Genomic DNA, 21,721 nt, shown 5'->3' with positions numbered 1-21,721 from the left:
AGCTGGACTTTGGGGAGCCTACCAGCATGTTATAAAAGTCCCATTCAGTCCCATTGCCTAACTTCAATGTCGCTTCAACACTGTAGTAGGACCCCTAGTGGCAGAAACAAAAAATAGCCTAACATAACATATTACATATCAGTTTTGACATAAAAAGCCTATATTTTTAATAACCGAGAGGTTAGAGTTAAAGAAGTCATAGTAGAAACAATACATTACACATTTCCTCTGTTTGTTGGTTAAGAAAACGTAAATTGATTCACTAAAAAGCACCAGAGGATATATTTACCTTTAGTTTCCTCAAGGAGACGGTACCACGGGTAATAGTCAGTCTCCGTGACGTCACATGGCTGCGTGAAGCCAGCAGAGGATAACTAACGCTACCGCAAGCTAGAGCATTTCCCCTTTCAAAATAAAACCTTTTATAACTTGAGAAACAAAACCAGCAGAATTATCAGAATGGATAACCGTAGAGATAAACTGATATGCCTCATGCATGGAAGATAGTTTCACATGTTACCATATCAAAGGTGTAATTAATACAATAATACATAATAATACAATAATTGGGGGTTAATGCTTTACGATGGGAGAGTTTAAAAGAAAATATATTTGCAACAGTTATGCCACAGCATCTCTCAAAGTTGTAGAAGTAGCCTATGTTTTTTTTTTTTTCATGGGAGGGGTAGGCACTGTAGCAGTGACTCTACAGGCCTACAATCAGTAGGTTAGTTTGTAGTATCATGGTCCAGTTAAAATGTCACCTCTTAGTATCAATCAAACTGAAGCCTTTGGTGGTTGTCAAACTTCGGCTTTTACACAGGCATTTTGTATTACTCCTAGAATGTTTCAAGGCATTATTAAGTTTTATTTTGACAGACTGATCCGGAAGCGTTGTGGTTTATTTGTCTGACTTGATAGTGATAGGAGGGAGGCAGCCAGCAAGCTCCGAGCGGGCTGCGGAGGATGTCGACCCCGCTGCGGGGACCAGCTCCGGGCGGGACGCTTGCGTTTCTCGCCCAGTCGCCCCGCACCTGCAGCCCTCTGCACCCATGAAGCCCCCGCTGATGAAGCCCCGAGCTGCCAGAGTGAGGCGGAAAGTGGCCGGAGACAGAAAGCATGTACTGGCGCGTCGGGTTTGCCTGGACGCGGTCGTTTGTGGTTGATCTTGGCCAAAACCAGAGCTTCTCCTCTGGCCTGCTGGGCTCCGATGAGCAGCTCTCGTTGTATGGGTACATCATCGCCTACCCACTGCAGGACTACGGCGGGATAATGTCAGCTTTGGGCTCGGACTCGTGGTGGCGAAAGACGCTGTATTTGACTGGAGGGGCTCTGCTCGCTGCCGCTGCTTATTTGCTGCACGAATTGCTGGCCATCAGGTATCAACAACACAGAGGCTGCCAATAGAGTCACTAGAAGCTGCAGAGCACCACACTCAGGCCTCGTGGGCCAGATCAATCTGAAAACAGCGCTGATTCTGTTCAGTGTCAGTCCAACTCTCCCAGGTCTGCTGTATTTTCTCTGGGGTTTTATATTACTTAATCTCGTCAGGCTGGGCGGGGTGAGAGCGGAGTCGGTGAAGAATAAGGAATCGTGAGTGGGTGGACTGTGATGTAACGAAACCCTCCACCAGCCCAACTCCCTCCTCACAATCACACACATTAGGACATTTCTTCTTTATTGGCTTCTTTTTACTGAAACAATATTAGTGACACTATATTTCTGGCTTGGTTATTCAAAACGATTGCAAAACGATAATGGCTAATTCCTGTTGTTTGCTGTACAGATTAGTCTGTAGGCCTATTTCAAACAGCTCTTTTTTCATACGAATTGACATTATAGACTATGACAGCGGGTCATTTTAATTTGTCTATCTCAAGGACGGGGCGACACGATAGGTTCATCTTGTTGATGATAGGTTCAACCCTCCCCCCCACTCCACACTCACGTTCGGTGTTTGGTTTCAAGCAGCACTGCAGTTATGTGGGGGGAAAAAAACCCTCTAATGTAAACTAACGCCAAAGCCCCAAACATACTAGGTTATGTGATTGGCAGGGAAGGCTGTTGTGACGGAAATGGAAATGTGATAGATATGAATATATTTATGTTTATTATTATTCATTATTTATTGGCAGGAATAAGGGGGTTGAGTCTGTTGTCCTTAAAAAAAACTCTGGTTACCTGCAGTCCAGACCTACTGTTGTTGACGAATCGCAGGCCCCCACACCAATACTACAACATAGCCAATATCAGAACAAAAGTCATTCACCATTGACGATCAATGTTTAGCCTCGTTGGGAATATTACAATTATGTTTGAGTAATATTAAGTGTTTTTAGCTCAACTGACAGCGAGGGGCATTCCGTTGCTTAGGCCCTACATACATTATACAGGTATAGGCTACTAGCTGTCATAAATGCTGGGCCGATGTTGATACGGGAATACAGGCTATTTGTTATGCAGTTATCATTTGGTTTTCTTCCCACAAGCGGTTGTTTTGGTTCCGTGTGACGTTAAATGTTACAGCTCTGTCTCTCACTGTATGCTAGGCTATATTGCATAGTAGCCTCATTCGGTTATTGCACCAAAACCAGTCTATTTAAGAGTGAGCAGGCGTTTCAGCACCACACTGAAATAGACAGTTCTTCTACTCCGTTTTTACGTTTCAGCACTTTACAGAGTGGACAGCTCCCTTTAATTCTGCATTGTGCTCACGTGAATTTGTTGCCATTTGCTGGCCTGCCCTAGTCCATGAAATAGGCTCCAACAGTATCCATGCGAATGCACCATAATCTTTCACATGGGTATGATTTATTATTTTGACATTGCAGTTTTTCCTTAGCTGGTATAAATGACCCAGGGCTGACAATCACTCAGGGCCGGATAAAGGACCTTGGTTGCAGATCATTGTAGTTTATCATTTGGCACACTGGTGATACTGGTGACACCTATACACACACACACACACACACACACACACACACACACACACACACACACACACACACACACACACACACACACACACACACACACACACACACACACACACACACACACACACACACACACACACACACATCTGTTCAGCTCTTTCATTGTGTCCTCCACACAGAAAGGAGGAAGAGCTGGACTCTAAAGATGCCATCATACTCCACCAGTTCTCCAGGCCCAAAACTGGCGTCCCGTCCCTGTCCCCTTTCTGCCTTAAGATGGAGACCTACCTTCGTATGGTGGACCTGCCCTACCAGGTAGAGCTGTGGTGATGTGTCTGCACCACTACTTCATCTGTTTGTCTTTTGCTCTCCTAAGGTGACTCTCTAACAGTGTGTTTACAAATTGAGTGTGAGGATGTTTTAGTCCCCATTTCTTTTTGTTTGTTCTTTTGTTATTACTAATTATTGTCCAACTCTGAGTCTCTGTTGTTACCATCGCTCAGGTTCCTGCAGGGGAGAATACAATTTTTGTTTGTTGTTTGTTGTCAGTTTTGTCTGGATCCAATTTCAATTGAATTCACATGATACCAATTACCAACTGCTTTCTCTATTCAGTATTTTTTTCTGTATCTTTTTTCCTGAATCTCGTTTCTCTCGCAGAACTACTTTGATGGGAAGCTTTCACCACAGGGAAAGATGCCATGGATTGAATACAACCAGGAGCAGGTGTCTGGTACCGAATTCATTATCGACTTCCTGGAGGAGAGGCTGGGCGCGAGCCTCAACAAGAGCCTGACGCCGCAGGAGAAGGCCATTTCTCGTGCCATCACCAAAATGGTGGAGGAGCATTTCTACTGGTAAGGGACCAGGGACGTTCAAACTGCATTTTTGTTGTCTTAGAATAGCAATTTACAGCAGGAGTGGAAAATATAAATATTCAACTTTTTTTTAAAGATGATTCTTAAAACAATTTTTGTGAAATGTAACTAACTTGTACTCTATTTTTCCACCAGGATCATATTATGCTTTTTTTTTTTTTCTAGTAGTAGTACTTGAATATTAATCCTGAGATGTGTGTGTCTTTGTGTTGCAGGACCATAGCTTACTGTCAGTGGGTGGACAATCTGGAGGAGACCCAGAAGATGCTGTCAGTGAGCGGGCCGCTGAGTGACCTGCTCAAGTGGATCCTGAGTCACTTGACCGGCGGGATCGTCAAGAGGGAGATGTATGGGCACGGCATCGGACGGTTCTCTGAGGAGGAGGTTTATGCCCTGATGGAGAAGGACATGCGCACCCTGGCCACTCTACTAGGTGAGAAATCTGGAAGACAAAAAAATTAAATTTATAAACAATTATGCTCGTCACTTGGAAAATTTTAAATCTATTATAATATATTTCTTGGAGCATTTATGAGTGTATTAAAGATATTATTAAGGATGTTCACTTTGTAATTGTGAGACTTTGTCACAATTTGTGTTCTACATAGTTTACCCTGCAGATCAACAGCTTTATTGGCAGAATAGAATAGAATAGCTTTTCAATGTGTGCCATGGGAACTATAACCAGCGACATTGTCTTTGTACATGTCAAATAATAACACAATACTGATCTCCTGTGGTGGAAAGTTAGCATTGCAGTTTATAATTAATACAACCTCTGGCAGTTTATGGTAGGAGAGACAGATCTGAGAGCATGCAAATAGAGCTGTGATTTGAAGTGGTGCTCGCTAAGGTTAAAGATGCATAACCCTAAAGGCATCAATTGATCTCTGATGCCTTTTACTTTGTGGCCTGAAGGTTTTTTTTTCCCTTTCAGTTTTCTCTCATGCGAACATTTTCTATTCAAATGTATGTAAGCTAGCTGTTTCTCTCTGTTTCCAGTATGTATGCTAAGGGTTTTATATTCAGCGTACTGGCATGATAGGATTATTAATTCTCTTATCTAAATCTCAGCAAAAAAGCGAATAAGCCCATTTTCCCAAAAGGTTGAACTATTCCTTTAAGAGGAAAAGAATGTCTCTACATGGATTGTATTTGTGTGTTGTTATTTGACATATTTTTTCTTTCTGTGTGCTGTCTAAGGTGATAAGAAGTATCTTATGGGCTCTAAGCTTTCTACAGTAGACGCTGCAGTGTTCAGTCACCTGGCCCCTGCTATGTGGACGCTACCAGGAACACGGCCGGAGCAGCTGATCAAAGGTAAGATCAGCCATTCACCCATGTTATAAAGAAACATACTGTATTTTCTCCCATTGGGGACAGTTTACGTTTTATTAGCTAAGATTTTCAGATATCCACCATTAAATCTTCTACCGTCAATCCAATACAATGAAGAAGGATAACATTTAATTTGTAAGATAATTTGAGATTTGATGTGTTCATTATCACATAAGACAACGAAAAAGAAGCCAATCTCCACAATTTAGAAGGTGGAACCAGATAATGTTTGGTTTTTGCTTGAAAAATAACTAATTATTATATTAATTATCAAAATCAATGCCAATCAATTGACTAATCAAGTGTTAGTGGTGTTTTATTCATCAATAGGATTGAATGACATTTTCAGAGCCCCTTACCCACTCTGTCCTCCTCCAGGGGAGCTGATCAACCTGGCCATGTACTGCGAGCGCATCCGCCGGCGATTCTGGCCCGAGTGGTTCGTGGACCTGGAGGACTTCTGCTACAGCAACACCACAGAGGGCAGCGACTCGCAGTCGAAACTCCTCGATCTGGGCCTCTACTCCCGCACAGACACTTTCCAGGACGATACGCACACGCACACTTCACACACTGGCGCACCAAAGGACCCTCTGTCACCCGACAGCGACCAAACAGGCCACTCGCTGTATGACTCTGACATGGACACGGAGTGCTCTGAAATCGACAAGTGTTGACAAAACATACATGTGTAGTACACACCACATATACGCACACCACAGGAGGGAGCTGCATCCCCCCCCCACCCTATTTCTTTGAACAGAAAATAACTGGGGAGTATTGTTGGTGTCTCCTGTGTCAGTGAAAAAGTTGAGGACGTTGAGGTCTGACTAGCACACTGTAGTGGAGGAATGACTGCAGCAGAGGGAAAGGGAGTGACACATGGTTTAAAAGTGAAGAAAAGTGACAGATGGAGAGAAGGAGAATGACAAAGCAGAAAAATTGCAGTACAGGGAGAAAAGAGAAGATTGAAAACCAGGAGTAAATGACGCCACTGCTGATAAACTCCTCCACGTAGTAGACGTCATCTGCAGTCAAAACTTCTACCTGGTGTCACATTGCCGTAACCATGGCAACTAAGTTTTGCGTGGTCCCCGTAGAAACTCGCACCACCCAGCCTTGTGTGTGTTTTGACTAACTGAACCCTTAACGCCTTGTATTGATATGACAGCCACACGTAGGGAGCTGTACAGTGATTCATGTGAATGAATACAATTGAGTGTAAATATATAAATGGATCAGATTTAATAGATAGGTTATATATGAGTATAAATAGTATAGATAGCCTGCAAATATAGAATCATCCCCCCTGTCATATGGTGTAAATGCTGTAGGTGTTTCTACTTTGTGTTGCACACAATGACTCAACTTGTCTTGTAGTAGTCTCCACACTGCTGGTCTAGGATCAGTATAAGGAGCCCTTTGACCTCCTGTACTGTATGCATCTGCTACACAACTGGGATATTACAGTAATGCCTGCTGCCCATATTTAAATAGTGCAGTACAAGTTCATGGAAGATAATGGATAGGAAACTGCAATTTGCCATAAGAGCTTTGAAACTATCATTTGTCTTATTGAGACAATTATTTTGCAAAAAAACAAACATGTTGGAAGCATAATGTGACATAATATGTTGTCAGACGCCTGTCATCGAGGACAGTAGCTTTGGGTCAAATAGACATTTCACATGCATTCAATCCTTGAGAGCGAGTCAAACAATCATGTAGAAATAGATGAAATAGATAGTCTGAATGAAAGTGCATGGCTGGTACGTGCCAATGAAAATCTCCATTTACACTTCACATAGATCATTTTATTGACATTTCTTTGCTGGCTTATTCATTAAGGTTGATGATGTAGTTTGTTTTTGTCGGTCCCTCTGGCCAAATCAGCCAAACAAAGATGTAGTTGATGCTTTTCAGCAGTTCAGTTGTTGTGATGGAAACTCTATGATTCAAAAGGAAGCAATAACAGAGAAGGCGCAGGTTAATGTTATGCTGTAGGCTGCGTGCTGTGTGTGAAGGTTCGGTGCAGGTTTTATGTGTGTTTGTCACTCAGCAAATGCACATACCAACATATTGTGTGTTTGTGAGGTCAGGAATATGGATGCAAGCAAGGGGTATTCTGTCCATGCTGTGCATGGATGAGTCACCCTCTGTCTGTAAATGATGGCACACTGGTGTTGTTTCACAGCACAACCTTTCCTTTCTAACACACACACACACACACACATACAGAGAGAGAGAGAGAGAGAGAGAGAGAGAGAGAGAGAGAGAGAGAGAGAGATTGAAGAAAAATGTTTGTTTATGTGTTTTCAAAAATAATCATATTGGCTAAAATATTGTTCCCAAATTTTTTTATCTCTAAAATCCAGCATCAGTCAGGCTTTCCTTGTGAAGATGCTGCTCAAAAAGAAAATGTATGAGTTAGAAATATGTAGCATTAATATGTAGCATTACATAGTGAAATAAGAAGAAACAATATGATATCATAAATCTAACACTTACTGTAGCAGAGGGTTAGGTTTTAAGGTCATAGGGGTTAGAAAGACGTCATTACGACTCTGCTGTCATTTGTTGAATGACCATGATGTCGATGGCATGATGGTAAAGAATATAATGTTTAAATGAAAGCACCGTTTTCCTCCGTGTGGCTCCTTCACTTGGTTCTCTGTTTAACAAAATAATGTCAAAAACATTAATATGTAAGCCTTCAATTCAAAGCATTTAGTAAAGAGACAGTAACACCTTTATGTGTGTGTGAATTCCAATACAATAACTGAAAAATGAACTGAAAAATGTCATTCTGTGTCTTAAAACCCCTCGCCTGCATGTCAGATTAAAACTGACTCCTAAAGCTGTTTACTTTATATCAGTGCCAGCATATGACTTATGTTTTTTTATAAATGTATTATTTATTTTTATTATTTATTTATTTCATGTTGTGTATATTTATTAATTTAGATGGTGGATGTGATTAAAATGAGGAAACAATAATATAGTTAATACTTTTTTGCACTTTTCTTCTTCTGTTTACACATTTTTTTTGTCTATGGCTGAGAGTTTATTGATCTGTGTATTAGTGAAATACTGTAGATTCTCGGACTTCCGCTGAACTAACTGCATATTTTCACATTGTCATTGCTGTAATTGCATGCGTGTCCATGTTTTGAGATTTGATGTGATAAATGTTATATTCATATCATAATATCAATGTCATTGTGTTCAAATATTACAGCCCCTCATCTGCTGCAAAAGTAGATTTTTTTGCTCTGCAGAGCTTCAGTTGAAATCATAAAAAATACATGAAATATTGAGGTGAAATACCAAACTGGCTGCTAGAGCTCAGATTACGGTGAGGTCAACCATCCTGCTGATCAACTGATGATCGGTGTCCCTCCTGTAAGCTCACCCATTACAGGAAGAACTGTCCTTCCAGATCAGTGTCTGTAGGCAACTTCATCTGTCTCAGTGTTCCTCAGCAGTTTGAGGTCAGGGGTCGGGCGTTCAGCCCTACAGTGTGTGTCGCTCTCTATTGAGATTCTGCTTGTAGACTGTAGAAGCCATATTGTCTTGTGGTGTTGCGTGTGTGCTGAAACACTTGTGGAATCTCATCAAACTGTAAATAAGAGAGCCAGGGGAGGGAAAAAAGTCAAATGAATACGCAAACATGAATTAAAAGAAATCGCTCTGTACTCATTAAAAAAGATTCTTATGAATGTATCATACCTAGAGATAAAAAGCTGTATGACAATGGATTACTCCTAATATTTCATTAAATATAGCTGTGGTATTTTCCTCTTGTTTTGTTTCAGTTATTGTGTTGAAATGTGCCTGTAAGGTCTACCTAAGGAGAAAAGCTGTGCTCTGTATCAACACTTCGAGCTGGGTATGCTCTGGCATATATCTGTCTCATAATCCCTCTCCCTCTGTGCCTGGTACCACATGACTATACAAAGCCCACCCAATGCTGAATAATTAGCTCTCTGCCCTTTTCTTTGTGCTTGTGCTGGAGCACTGGAGAAACGGAGAGAGAAAGAAAGTCGTGGGAGCACCGCTGTAGAGATTTAGCGTGGGTTCGGTGGAGGAAAGGGCATGAAAAGGGAAAGAGACAAACAGTCAAATGATATTTGATGACTTTGGCTGCTTGCATTTCTGTGGCTATTGTGCAGAATCCCTGGGAGTTCTCCTTCCACACAAGACAGAGAAAACAATTCAGAAATGACAATGACACCAGAGTATAAATCATCTCTGGTGAGTCAGAGATGGCTTACAGTGTCAGAGCTGGCAGCTGTGTGTGTGTGCGTGCGTGTGTGTGTGTGTGCGTGCGTGTGTGTGTGTGTGTGTGTGTGTGTGTGTGTGTGTGTGTGTGTGTGTGTGTGTGTGTGGCTGGCTGGCTGACTGTCTAACATGTGTCTGTGTGCATGATGTGTGAGGTGGAACAATGCGGTGAGAGTGAATGTGCCTTTGTGTGTGTGTGTGTGTGCGTGTGTGTGTGTGTGTGCGTGTGTGTGTGTGTGTGTGTGTGTGTGTGTGTGTGTATGTGTGTATGTAAAATATGAATAATGCAGAGGAAGCCTGTACGAGCGTGAGGGCCGGGAGGAGGGCAGATGGTCGCCTGCTGATAGGACAGAATCCAGGCAAAAGGGTCCTCCAGAGAGCTGGGTTTAGACCTAGTTTAACACACACACACACACACACACCAGGCTGTTCTCAGTCAAGGGTACATATAATACGTATACCATATGCCTACAAAAAGTAATGGACTATAATTCGATACAAACTGTGTATGAGGATACGTTTCACACACTCACAGACACACACGCACGCACACATGCGTACGCACAAACACACACACACACACACACATACATGCACCTGCAGCAAAAATTCTTTTCCTAAAATTGAATATTCTGGGTCATATTTGTGTTTGTAGGTCAAACTTAAAACTATTTACAAAAACCTTCAGCTATTAGAGAATGATTCAGCTTTTTGATATCTTTTACAATTTTTGTGTTATCACTGTTTAAGGTTGGTGCTTCTTTAAAGCTTTTTCTGCGTTAATAATGGGTGTGTATTGCGCTTTCGTCATACTATACTATGACTGTTTTCGACATACTATACTATAACTTTTTAATCACTTATTTTGACACACTATACTATGACTGTTTTCGATCTACTACACTATGACTAATTTATCACTTTTTCAACATACTATACTATGACTTTTTGATCCCTTTTTTTCAACATACTACACCATGACCTTTTTCGACATACTATACTATGACTTTTTATCACTTTTTTCAACATACTATACTATGACCTTTTCAACATTCTATTCTATGACTTCTTTCGGCAAACTATAGTATGACTTTTTATCACTTTTTTTGACATACAATACTATGACCTTTTTCACTTTTTCTACATACTATACTATGACTGTTCTTGATATACTATACTATGACTTCTTTTAGATATACTACACTATGACTTTTTTATTACGTTTTTGACATACTATACTATACCTTTTAAATCACAACTTTTTCAACATACTATACTATGACTTCTTTTAGATACTACACGATACTTTTTCATCACTTTTTTTCGATATATTATACTATGAATTTTTTCAACATAATATACTTTAACTTTTTTCAACATACTATACTATGACTTTTTTTTCAACATACTATACTATGCCTTTTTTTATCACTTTTTTTCCGACATACTATACTATAACTTTTTAATCACAACTTTTTCGACATACTATACTATAACTGTTTAATCACAACTTTTTTGACACACTATACTATAACTTTTTCATCACTTTTTTCCTCATACTACACTCTGACTTTTTGATCCCTTTTTTAATTCAATTCAATTCAATTCAATTTTATTTATAGTATCAAATCATAACAAGAGTTATCTTGAGACACTTTACAGATAGAGTAGGTCTAGACCACACTCTATAAATTACAAAGACTCAACAATTCCAGTAATTCCCACAAGAGCAAGCATTTAGTGGCGACAGTGGTGAGGAAAAACTCCCTTTAGGGAGAAACCTCGGACAGACCCAGGCTCTTGGTAGGTGGTGTCTGACGGTGCCGGTTGGTAGTATGATGAACACTGGCAATTACAGTCACAATAAAGATAGTGGAACTATGACTAAAAATAGTAGTTGTTGTAGTAGTTCATGGCATAGCTGGGCACTGCAGGGCATAGCAGGGCATAGCAGGGTGTAGCCAGGGTGCAGCAGGGCACTGCAGGACGTAGCTGGATGTAGCAGGGCACTGCAGGGCGTAGCAGGGCACTGCAGGGCATAGCAGTGCGCCTAGTAGGACCACGGCGACAGTTTCAACCATGATTTCGGTGCCACCCTAATCCAGGGAAAACTGCAGGGAGAGAAAACACAAGGGCTCCGGCGAACAAGCTCCCCAGAGCTAGGTTAGTGACAAGCTTTTGCACACAGATGAAAAGAGAGAGGAGAGAGGAGCTCAGTGTGTCAGAGGAAGTCCCCTGGCAGACTAAAACTATAACAGCATAGCTAAGAGCTGCAAAGAAACAGAGATAGGGAGTGGGTGCGCCGTGACTGTGGCTACAAACCCTCTCCCTCCGGTCTAGGCGAACGCTGCAACTCCTCACTCTCTAAATATAAGCTTTCTATGCACGCCATGACTTTTTACAACTTATTATATTATGACCTTTTTATACATTCTATAATATGACTTCTTTCAACATACTATACTATGACTTTTTCAATCACTTTTGTCGAAATACTATACTATGATGTTTTGTCACTTTTTTGACAACCTATACTATAACTTGTTTATCACTTTTTTCAACATACTCCACTATGACTTCTTTCGACATACTATACTATGACTTTTTCATCACTTTTTTCAACACACTATACTATTACTTTTTTAATCACTTTTTTCGAGATACTATACTATTACTTTTTATTACTTTTTTTGACATACTATACTATGATTGTTTTTGACTTACTATAACTTTTTTCGACATATTATACTATGCCTTTTTTAACACTTTCTTTAGACATACAATGTATATTTTTCATCATACTATACTATAACTTTATAAACACTTTTTTGACATACTAAACTATGACTGTTTTCGATATACTACACTATGACTTTTTCGACATACTATACCATGACTGTTTTCGATATACTATACTATGACTTTTTTATTACTTATTTTGACATACCATACTATTACTTTTTTTCACTTTTTTCAACAAACTATACTATGAATTTTTTGACATACTATACTATTACTTTTTTTTAATCACTTGTTTGACATACTGTAATATGACTTTTTCAACACTTTTTTTTCGACCAACTATACTATGAATTTTTGATCCCTTTCTTTCAACAAACTATAGTATGACTTTTCAACATTCTATACTATGACTTCTTTCGACATACTATACTATGACTTTTTTAGAATTTTGTTCGAAATACCATACCATGACTTTTGTTTGACATACTATATGATGACTTTTTTTTATCACTTCTCTCTCCACACGTATACATTTATATACCTTTCTCTGTCAATATGTCTGTCTGCTGTAAAAAAACAAAAAAACAATGGCGCATATAGGCAAATCATTTGAATCCCTAACATTTTTTACTTTTTATAATAATACTATAAGTATAGTATAATACATACTAATTAAAACCATTCCCAACTATTCTCACTTCTTCACCTTCTCCTTACACAATTATGCCAGCAATCAAGTTTAGCTTTAGAAATGTAGCTTTTCAGCATTCACAAGCATTTTCAGAAGGAAATGCATTTTCTAATTCAAAATAAAAGCCTGGATATCATAGATTAAATTATAGTGTATATGAAATAACGTAGTTGTAAAAAGGCACATTTGAGAGGAAAATGTAAGCCTGTCCTTGCTTGATGTCCTTCAAGCTGTTTAGAAATTAGAAATAAATGGATGAAAATGTTTCATTAACTCTTCCTGATGTTAGATCTTATTCCCAGTTTATCTTAAATTAGTTTTTTTATTGTCACTATTTTGGACAGATTGTAAAGCCCACAGAGCCAAATGTGTTATTTGTGATGTTTGGCAATATAAATAAAATGATATTAACCTATACATTATAAGCAGTACCAGATTAGTAATGTTAGCATCAGTTTACATAATTATTTCGAGGAAACTTCCCCTGAATTTATTAGGAAATTACAGATCTGTAAAATAAAGCGTTTCATCTCCCAACATACATATTCTAAATGCCTCAACTTTTCATAGCCCTCCACACACTGCCAATAATTCAGTTATGGTGAAGTAATGAAGTATTGAAAGATACTCGAGTCATCCTAAAAAAAGTGTGCTTTTTTAAACTGTGGAGAGTAACTCCTGGTTGATAAACCCCTAAAATCCCAGAATAAAATACAGAGGGCATGACTCAGACCCAGTGTTATAAATCGTAGCTGGTTATAAGTTATCACTTAGAAAGATGCATTGTCACATAAAAAAATACCAACATTCACTGATGCTGAAGCAACCACCCGCCCTCCATCCAACCCAAGCCGCTTTAAACTACTAACAGCCACTAGATGGCAGCAGCAGACTGCTTCTGATTTGGCCACTGATCAGCACACACATGTAGTCTAATAAATACGAGACATGACGTGAAAGCAACTGGAAGAAGATGTGCTGAAGAATATGAACCCCCATTTCTAAGAGGTCAAATTAGACCAGAAATCCTCCTGCAACAAAATACTAAAACATGTCTGAAAACATGACAAGAGTGAGGTTCAATATTACTCTTGAAATTGTACACTGTGGTCACAGCGTTCTCATCTCTCTAATTAAAAAACTATATTAATTTTCACTCTATATTTCAGTGTGCTATGTTTTATTTAGCATTCATACAATTATTCAAACGATTTCCTAGGATATGGAAATGATTCATAGTACATGTTTAGAATTATTTTATGAGGTGTAATGAAGGCAACAGGCCAGATTACACGTGATAGCCTACACTAATAGGCCTTGTTTATAATGCATCAGCTTCTGTCTTACACCTGAGTCAGGTCTATCTTGTTGTGTAGACCTTCTTTTTTTATTTTTATGCAGGCCTGCCGTTGGCCTGTGTGCAAACAGAAGAGCTTCAATTGTTTTGATTCTAAATGACGTCTCATAATTGTCAATTAGTTTCCATGTTTATCCTGATGGAAATATTAATTAACGCTACGGTGTTTCAATTTCAGGCCATTGACCGGCTGTCTGAGCATCTTCACGGGTATCTTTCCTAACAACAGTATTAGTGCAACTCAACGGTAGTAAACACTTAACCAAAACAGCTGAAGGACAATTTTAAGCAACCGAGACGGATTGATAAAATCTATTATCATAATGCAAGGCCACGTGCAAGAAACAATCAACTAAATCAGCTGGTCGCCAGAGTTGCGACTTTTCCTGAGGCTCAATAAATGTTGCAAAGACTGCAGGGTTATAGAAAACAAATACGATTTAATGACAAAAAAAGCATATAGAAATTGTGCAATCGTTGATTTCTTTTCCCTCTTCGTTTGATCACAGATTTCAGGTCGATGCTATTTTGTTTTGGTTTTTTTTCCACCTCAAACTCAAATTCAGCTGAAGGATTAGGCCTACTTGAGATGTAGTCAGAATTATAGAAATTTTGGGCAACATTTAAATTAAGGGCGAATTATTATGTAGGCCTATATGCACTTAAACAAGGAAACTGCCCTGGTCGGCGTATTAAATATTGCTATGCTTCATTTTGAATGATTGGCGATGAATTAAAATAATAATAATATGACCCAATGTCAACGAGATGTTCCACTGCTCTTTTCTCGTATCTCGTTGACATTGGCCTCATACATTCAGAAAGTGTTTTAAATGCAAAAAAAATCGTCTAAAATTGACATTGTTTTTTTTTGTTGTTTTTTTTTAAATACATTTCCTTCTATTCATCTACATCCTTCAGATGGATTTGAGTTTCTGAATTTCTATATTTTCTTTAGATTTCAGTCAGAGAATTCATCCACAACTACTCTGGATTTCCCTCAATAACCTCCCACTATTAGATCAGGTTATTCATCACAGGATTTAAGTGGCACAAGAACACGTGTCTGTGTTTGTGCTTTGGCACAGACTGACAGAGAAAAACTGAGCAAACAAACAAACATACAAACAAACAAACAAACGAAGCCATACAAAATAACAATTTGAGATACATCCCACAAATAGTCTTCTCAGTGGATGAATAAGTCATACAGTAGAAGTATAGCCACTGCGGCCAGAGCTGGTACCAGATATATTACGGGTTTTTTTGTTTTTGTTTTTTAAATCTTTTTAGTAAAAGGAAGGCAAAATGGGCTGGATTGCTTTGAGTGTTCCAGCCGGACAGTCTCGGTCTTTCTCATCACAGCATTTTGGAAAAGTACAGAAATAACAAACAGCAAAAACACATTGTAAACAGGCGCACAGAATGTCTGCACAGAAAGAAAAGCATTAAAGTGAACCAATACTCAGTATGTGGTAGCATTATTATTATTATTATTATTATTATTATTATTATTATTGTTGTTGTTGTTGCCTGAATGTAAAAAGAACGTAAACCAAGTGAAGACATTTCAAATTAAAATAAATTATGGATGCAGCTGTATCACATTCAATTTAAATGTAGGCTATCATCAGAATTGTATAATACAAATAATAATAATAATAATAATAATAATAATAATAATAATAATAATAATAATAATAATAAAAGCAGTTGGCTGGTATTGGCTTGAATGTTGAACATTGTACAGCAGGTGTCTGCCATTTCAGCCCTCTCTTGCCACAAGCTGCGAAGAACCCCTGTTGCTTTTGTTATGATGGAAAGATGGCGTTTATTTACCCACACTGACTGCGACTTATCGTCGAGCCCGAAGCTTGTTTTTATACCCCCCCTCCCGCGGACACCTTGTGCCCACATCCGACTCTGTCTTTCTTTAATGACACATTACATAACGACACATTAGCGCCTCGGTAGTAGGTAAAGAAAAGCATTTTCGTATCAATGTCGCTGTTTTCTTTTTTTTGGTTAGCACACACCAGCCGTATGCTTGGCAGTTCCGCGGCATGAAACCTCTCCATACAGCTCTCTGCTATGCGTATTTTTAGTGCTTGAGTGCCACTGTATATCCCCACTGTGTGTGTCCGTGGGTCCAACGTTTAAACTGGCTGAGGTCCAGTTCCGAGCGGTCCAGCACAGAGAATCAAAGAAATAAGGAGGCATTATTCCTCCTTAAGGGGTCCGTGTCTTGCTCAGAATAATGGACTGGGGTCACTGTACAGGAGTTTGTCCTCCGTGATGAGGAGGGGTGTCCCCGTACATGTCCTCTCCTCCTGGTATCTGTCCCCCAGCGGGAGTCATCCTCTTCTCCTTCTGCCGCCTGTTACAAAACCAAACCCTCACCACCTCCTTCTCCAGCTGCAGACTGTCCGCTAGAGAGTTGATCTCCGCTGCTCCTGGTTTTGGACATTTGAGAAAATGGCTCTCCAGAGCTCCTTTGACGCCCACCTCGATGGAGGTCCTCTTTTTCCTTTTCCTTCCCTGTGCCGCGATTTTATCCAGACTAGTGGGGCTGCCCGAGGTGGAGTCCGCCTCCTCCAGCCACTTGTTCAACAAGGGCTTGAGTTTACACATGTTTTTGAAGCTGAGCTGAAGCGCCTCGAACCTGCAAATGGTGGTTTGAGAAAAGACGTTTCCATACAGCGTCCCGAGAGCCAGTCCAACGTCCGCCTGGGTGAAGCCCAGCTTGATGCGTCGCTGTTTGAACTGCTTGGCGAACTGCTCCAACTCGTCGGAGGTCGGCGTGTCCTCGTCAGAGTGGTCCTGGCCGTGCTGGTGATGGTGTGAGAGAGACTGCTGGTGGGCCCCAGGGCCGCCTCCGTGTTCACTGAGGTGCGGGCTGTGGCTGTGGTGGTCCTCGTCCCGCAGGGGGTGGTGGTGCATCCCCCCTTGCTCTCCCCCTGGCATCAGACCGAAGCCGGACTGGGAATACACCAGGCTCTGGCCCTCAGATGTCGCCATACCGGGGATGTGCGTGGTGGCTGTGTTGGTTCGCCATGCTCTGGCGTCGTGATGCGCCTGCTGGTGCGCTAGGTGAGGGTGTCGCTGTTGCTGCTGCTGTTGCTGCAGACTGCTGGAATTCTGCAGCTCCTCTCGGTCACTGTCGTGCAGTACGGGCTTCACGTCCTGTTCTCCGAGGGGACTAGATGGCCAGGGCGCCCCGCTGTCACCGTGAGACAGCGCCGTTATCCACTGGTGCGCGTGGCTGAGCGGATGTCCACCGCCCGGTAACGTGCTATAGTCGTTCTGGAGCAGGGTGTGCGCGTCCCTGTACGCTGCCGCCTGCTGCATGCTCCCGGACTCCGAGTGCGGCGGCGGCGCGCTGCTGGGGGTGGTGAGGACGCTGTAGTGGTTGGATGTTGCGGTCGCCATAACTATCGGAGCCAGAGTGATAGCTGGAGTTAAAAGGAGGCTGCCTTTGACAGTAACTCTTTTGCGCCACGGGGCAGCTAGGCGTCTCTCTCCAGCATCTCCCGGGCGCTGTGCCAAGGGGACGCAGAGGCGCGCACCTGTGGTCCGCCTCGCTCCGCTCTTTATTGGCCAAGAACGGTTGACAGATGTGGTTACCCCTGACAGCACCCCGCTCATTGGTCACGGGAGATTGTACAGAAACCCCAATCACTCTGCCCAACAATACTAGCAGTCCTGCAGCATGCATGAGTACAAAGTGGAGGGAGATGGAGCCGGCGAGTGTAAACACAGAAAAGACTTAGCTTGAGAAAAAGAAAAAAAGTAGCCTAGGCCTATTTATTTTGAAAGTTCCTTATTAGTTAACATTGATCTGGGTCAGTGGGTCACGTTTATTGGTATCGTGCGTCAAACCAGTTCGTAAAAGTTTCATAAGGTATACAGATTTGAACATTAATTGATGTAGGCTAGCGAACACATGTATGCGCTCAATAATAGGCTATAACTTTCTTTGTCCAAATACTCAAAACTGCCTAACCTTAATTCAATCAAATTTTCATGCATTTGAAGTAGAATATTAGGTATCTTTTGCGCCATGAAACAGTGAGCAGTGATCATGAGGAGGAGAAACTTCCAGCTGCCTCTCTGCCCTCAGGATGCTGTCCAGAGAGAGGGGCCGCGTGCTTCCAAGGCCTCTGCCCCGTTGCCATGGCGAACGCGGTGAATGGAACAACAACGCCCACGTCACAGCTGCAATTCGCTCCTTCTTTTCGTTCTGTTCCAAAGGGCTCATTGGGGCCGCGCGCTCGGCCGTCGGAACAAATAATGGGGGGCGAGCGGAGAGGGCAGCTCGAGGCCAAAGAGAGGAGGCTGCAAGAATGGATCTCTCAGCCTTCTCAGCCACAAACGTGCCCCCTTCCACCTGCTTGTTGGGTAAACTTAGAGAAGGATGCACACACAGTGGCATGCGAGGTATGGTTTCCCAAATCTCCTGCAAGAAAAACATTACATTACATTTAGCAGACGCTTTTTATCCCACGCGACTTACAGTTCCAATATTACATATTACAATATTACTATAATTACAGTAATACAGTTACTATATATATATCAGAGGTCGGACGCCTCTGGAGCAACTAGGGGTTCAGTGTCTCAGGGACACATTGGTTGATGTATCGCAGTGGGAATCGAACCCTGAACCCCACAATATTTTGAAGAGGAAAAATGATCTCTTCCCTCTAATGCACACAAATAGAGATGGCTAACAAGGGCTCCCAAATGTTCGTTGACACGCACAAATATCTGCCTCATAGAGCAGTGAAAATGCATGTATGCAAGTATTAAAACCCAAATACATTTTATAGGTGAACACTTTCCTTGAGTATTTCCATTTTATTCTATTTCATACTCCTGCTTCACTACATTTCACAGCCAAATATTGTGCTTTTTGTTCCACTACATTTATTTGACAGCTATAATTACTAGTTACTTTGCAGATTAAGGTGGTACATAGGCTACACATTATGACCCTATAAAAGGTGACGCATTTTCTTTGATTAAACTACCCATACAGTAGCAACAATTAGCTTCACTGTGACCAGCTGCAACATTACAATGCTGCTAACTTAATGAATAATAATGGTAAAATAATGGTAATGAATCTGAAATAATAATCCAGCAATATATAATCATTTCACACGTTTAATGAGTATTTTCAATACACAGTGGTATTACTTACTTAATTACTTAGTATCATTATAACACAGGACCATGAAGATGTTGACTCTGATCGTACAGTGTTGTCCTTTGGCACTGTTGGGAAGAAAATAACAGTGGAGTTGGTTAGTGAAAATTCATCAAAGCATTCATTTTGCACTATCTGCTGGTCCTATCTTTAAATGAATGCAACAATATTGAAATTAAACTAATCCTCATTCTGCTGAGCCCCCCCTGAAACCCTTTTAGACCCCTGGGGGGTCCCTGGACCTACTTTGGAAACTACTGGTATTTAGGAGATGGGATTTTATTGGCTCAAAGTGGGACACTGGCTGTAACACATAACAGCTATTAAGAGGTTAAAGGAACCTCAAAGGGAAAAAAGAAGCAAGTTTCACCTTCAAACCAATGCACATGCAAATATGTGCACATTTCCTTTGCAAATTTAAAGTCATAGCTACACTCAATACACACAGACAATACAAATCCACCTGATCCTGTAAATTAAAGACCATAGCACAATCCCATGTCACATTGGAAAAGATAGGTTAATTGATAAATACTTTGAATGTAATCAAGCTTAGCCTGCACAGACATAAACTGACGCACATTGAATTATAGGGATCGAAAGAACACTGGATTATGATCAGGGTGTAATTCTGAGAATTACCTAATGTGTCGCCAGGGGCTCTGGCAAGCCGTGTGTTGAGAGACGCAAAACATATTACCCTAATAGACTAATATGCAAACTACTGGCTGCCCAATTACAGGACCTAATAACGCATAAAAGATGCGAGTCCTGTTCTTACAAGACGAAGAGGTCGCTGTTAATTCAGTCAAAGGGCTGGGTATGCTGTCAACACATGTAACGGTTCCACACACATGCTGTCTGTTTCCATGTCTCTCGTTCTGTATTCAAGAGTGAGAGTTAATGATGAAGAATCTGAGCATTAAATTAACAGTAATTATAAGGCCCCAGTGCTGTAAAGATTCAATTTCTTCGCAAGGCTAATGGGTCTAAGTGTCCCTATGCGCAGGCAGAACTCTCTATGAGATATTTATGATTGAAACGCACACAGACGGAACCAAAACAAACACACACACACACACACACACACACACACACACACACACACACACACACACACACACACACACACACACACACACACACACACACATACACACCAGTATTCTGGTTGCTTTCACTTTCTCCAGACCAGTTTTTGACCGGCCCATGTCCCTCCCCCTGTGGGAATCCTATTGCAGGGGTAACTGGGGCAGGGGGGCTTCTTTATGCTGCCGGACACAGAGAGATAATGGCCATTCCTCCACAGCTGGCCCACACAATCAAAGGGAGAGGGGGCTCGAAGGATTCCAGCTTTAACCAGACCATTGTCTGGGCTAATTACATCTGAATGCAAGACCCCAAGAACTCACCTCCCCCCTGAGCAAAACCTGCACAGAATACCCCAAACAGCCCTTCAGGGATGAGGGAAAGTGCACACACACTGAAAAAAATAAACCCTGGACTCCTCTACTACCCCTAAGCACACACACACACACACACACACACACACACACACACACACACACACACACACACACACACACACACACACACACACACACACACACACACATTCCCAGCAGGCTCTCATCAAAGTGTTGTGTCTTGCTCACAAACACACTTGCATGTGGCACTCGGCATTAGATCAGATCTCAGCTTGCTGCTCTCAGAAGAGATGAGGAGGTCTTAGAGGACTCAGGTTGAATAGAAAACACACTGAAGAGCCTTTCCCCAATGCACCCCCATAATCCCAATCTATACACTCCCTCTGCCTCTCAACCGCCAGTGCTCAGCTCCATCTGTAGCCTCAGCTCGGTACAGTGCAGTTTGTGTCTGTAAAAAAATCACAGAGCAATGTCAGGAAGACCTGTTCTGGTGCTCTGTCTTTTGGTTTTGCAGTCAGAAAATAGATTTTTTCTGATATGATGCACACTGCGGCACGTTTGTTACTGTGCGTGTTTGAGAGAGAGAGAGAGAGAGAGAGAGAGAGAGAGAGAGAGAGAGAGAGAGTTGTGTGAGATAATCCTAAATACATAATAGAAAAGGCTAATTTAATTGTCTTTGCTTCTGCTGAAAATTGCAGGCACAACACTATTACAGGTCACATGTAAAATGTCTTAAAATGTCAATTGTTTGCATCTGAGATGTTGAACAGGAGTTGCAATTTATGTTGCAGCACTTAAAGTGCTTTAAGTGTCAGCTGAAGTTGAAGCACTGAAAGGGTTTGAAGTGGCTTTTCAAAGTGAA

At 41.2% G+C, this 21,721-nt stretch overlaps 2 protein-coding genes across 2 annotated transcripts; one reads left to right on the top strand and one right to left on the bottom strand.

Annotated features, from left to right (window-relative positions):
• Positions 1 to 924: 924 nt before the first annotated feature.
• On the top strand, positions 925 to 8,911 carry faxca (failed axon connections homolog, metaxin like GST domain containing a). Its single transcript, XM_078275296.1, has 6 exons — positions 925 to 1,379; positions 3,116 to 3,251; positions 3,597 to 3,793; positions 4,030 to 4,247; positions 5,018 to 5,134; positions 5,531 to 8,911. The coding sequence occupies exons 1-6, from the start codon at positions 1,120 to 1,122 to the stop codon at positions 5,827 to 5,829; spliced, it is 1,227 nt and encodes a 408-aa protein (XP_078131422.1). The 5' UTR covers positions 925 to 1,119; the 3' UTR covers positions 5,830 to 8,911.
• Positions 8,912 to 16,491: 7,580 nt separating this feature from the next.
• On the bottom strand, positions 16,492 to 17,868 carry pou3f2a (POU class 3 homeobox 2a). Its single transcript, XM_078274837.1, has one exon. It carries the CDS (start codon positions 17,866 to 17,868, stop codon positions 16,492 to 16,494), a length of 1,377 nt encoding a protein of 458 aa, XP_078130963.1.
• Positions 17,869 to 21,721: the final 3,853 nt, after the last annotated feature.

The sequence above is a fragment of the Sander vitreus genome, chromosome 18 (assembly GCF_031162955.1).
Source record: "Sander vitreus isolate 19-12246 chromosome 18, sanVit1, whole genome shotgun sequence".
In the NCBI taxonomy this organism is placed as follows: Eukaryota; Metazoa; Chordata; class Actinopteri; order Perciformes; family Percidae; genus Sander; species Sander vitreus.
The sequence above is the reverse complement of the archived record's forward strand: the minus strand, read 5'-3'. Positions and strand labels throughout refer to the sequence as shown.

Excerpts from the sequence above, each read along its gene's own strand:
- faxca (XM_078275296.1), top strand. The coding sequence starts at position 1,120 with ATGTACTGGCGCGTCGGGTTTGCCTGGACGCGGTCGTTTGTGGTTGAT. Across the intron at positions 1,380-3,115 it reads CACGAATTGCTGGCCATCAG|AAAGGAGGAAGAGCTGGACT; the intron begins GTATCAACAACA and ends TCCTCCACACAG. Across the intron at positions 3,794-4,029 it reads GTGGAGGAGCATTTCTACTG|GACCATAGCTTACTGTCAGT; the intron begins GTAAGGGACCAG and ends TTTGTGTTGCAG.
- pou3f2a (XM_078274837.1), bottom strand. The coding sequence starts at position 17,868 with ATGAGCGGGGTGCTGTCAGGGGTAACCACATCTGTCAACCGTTCTTGG.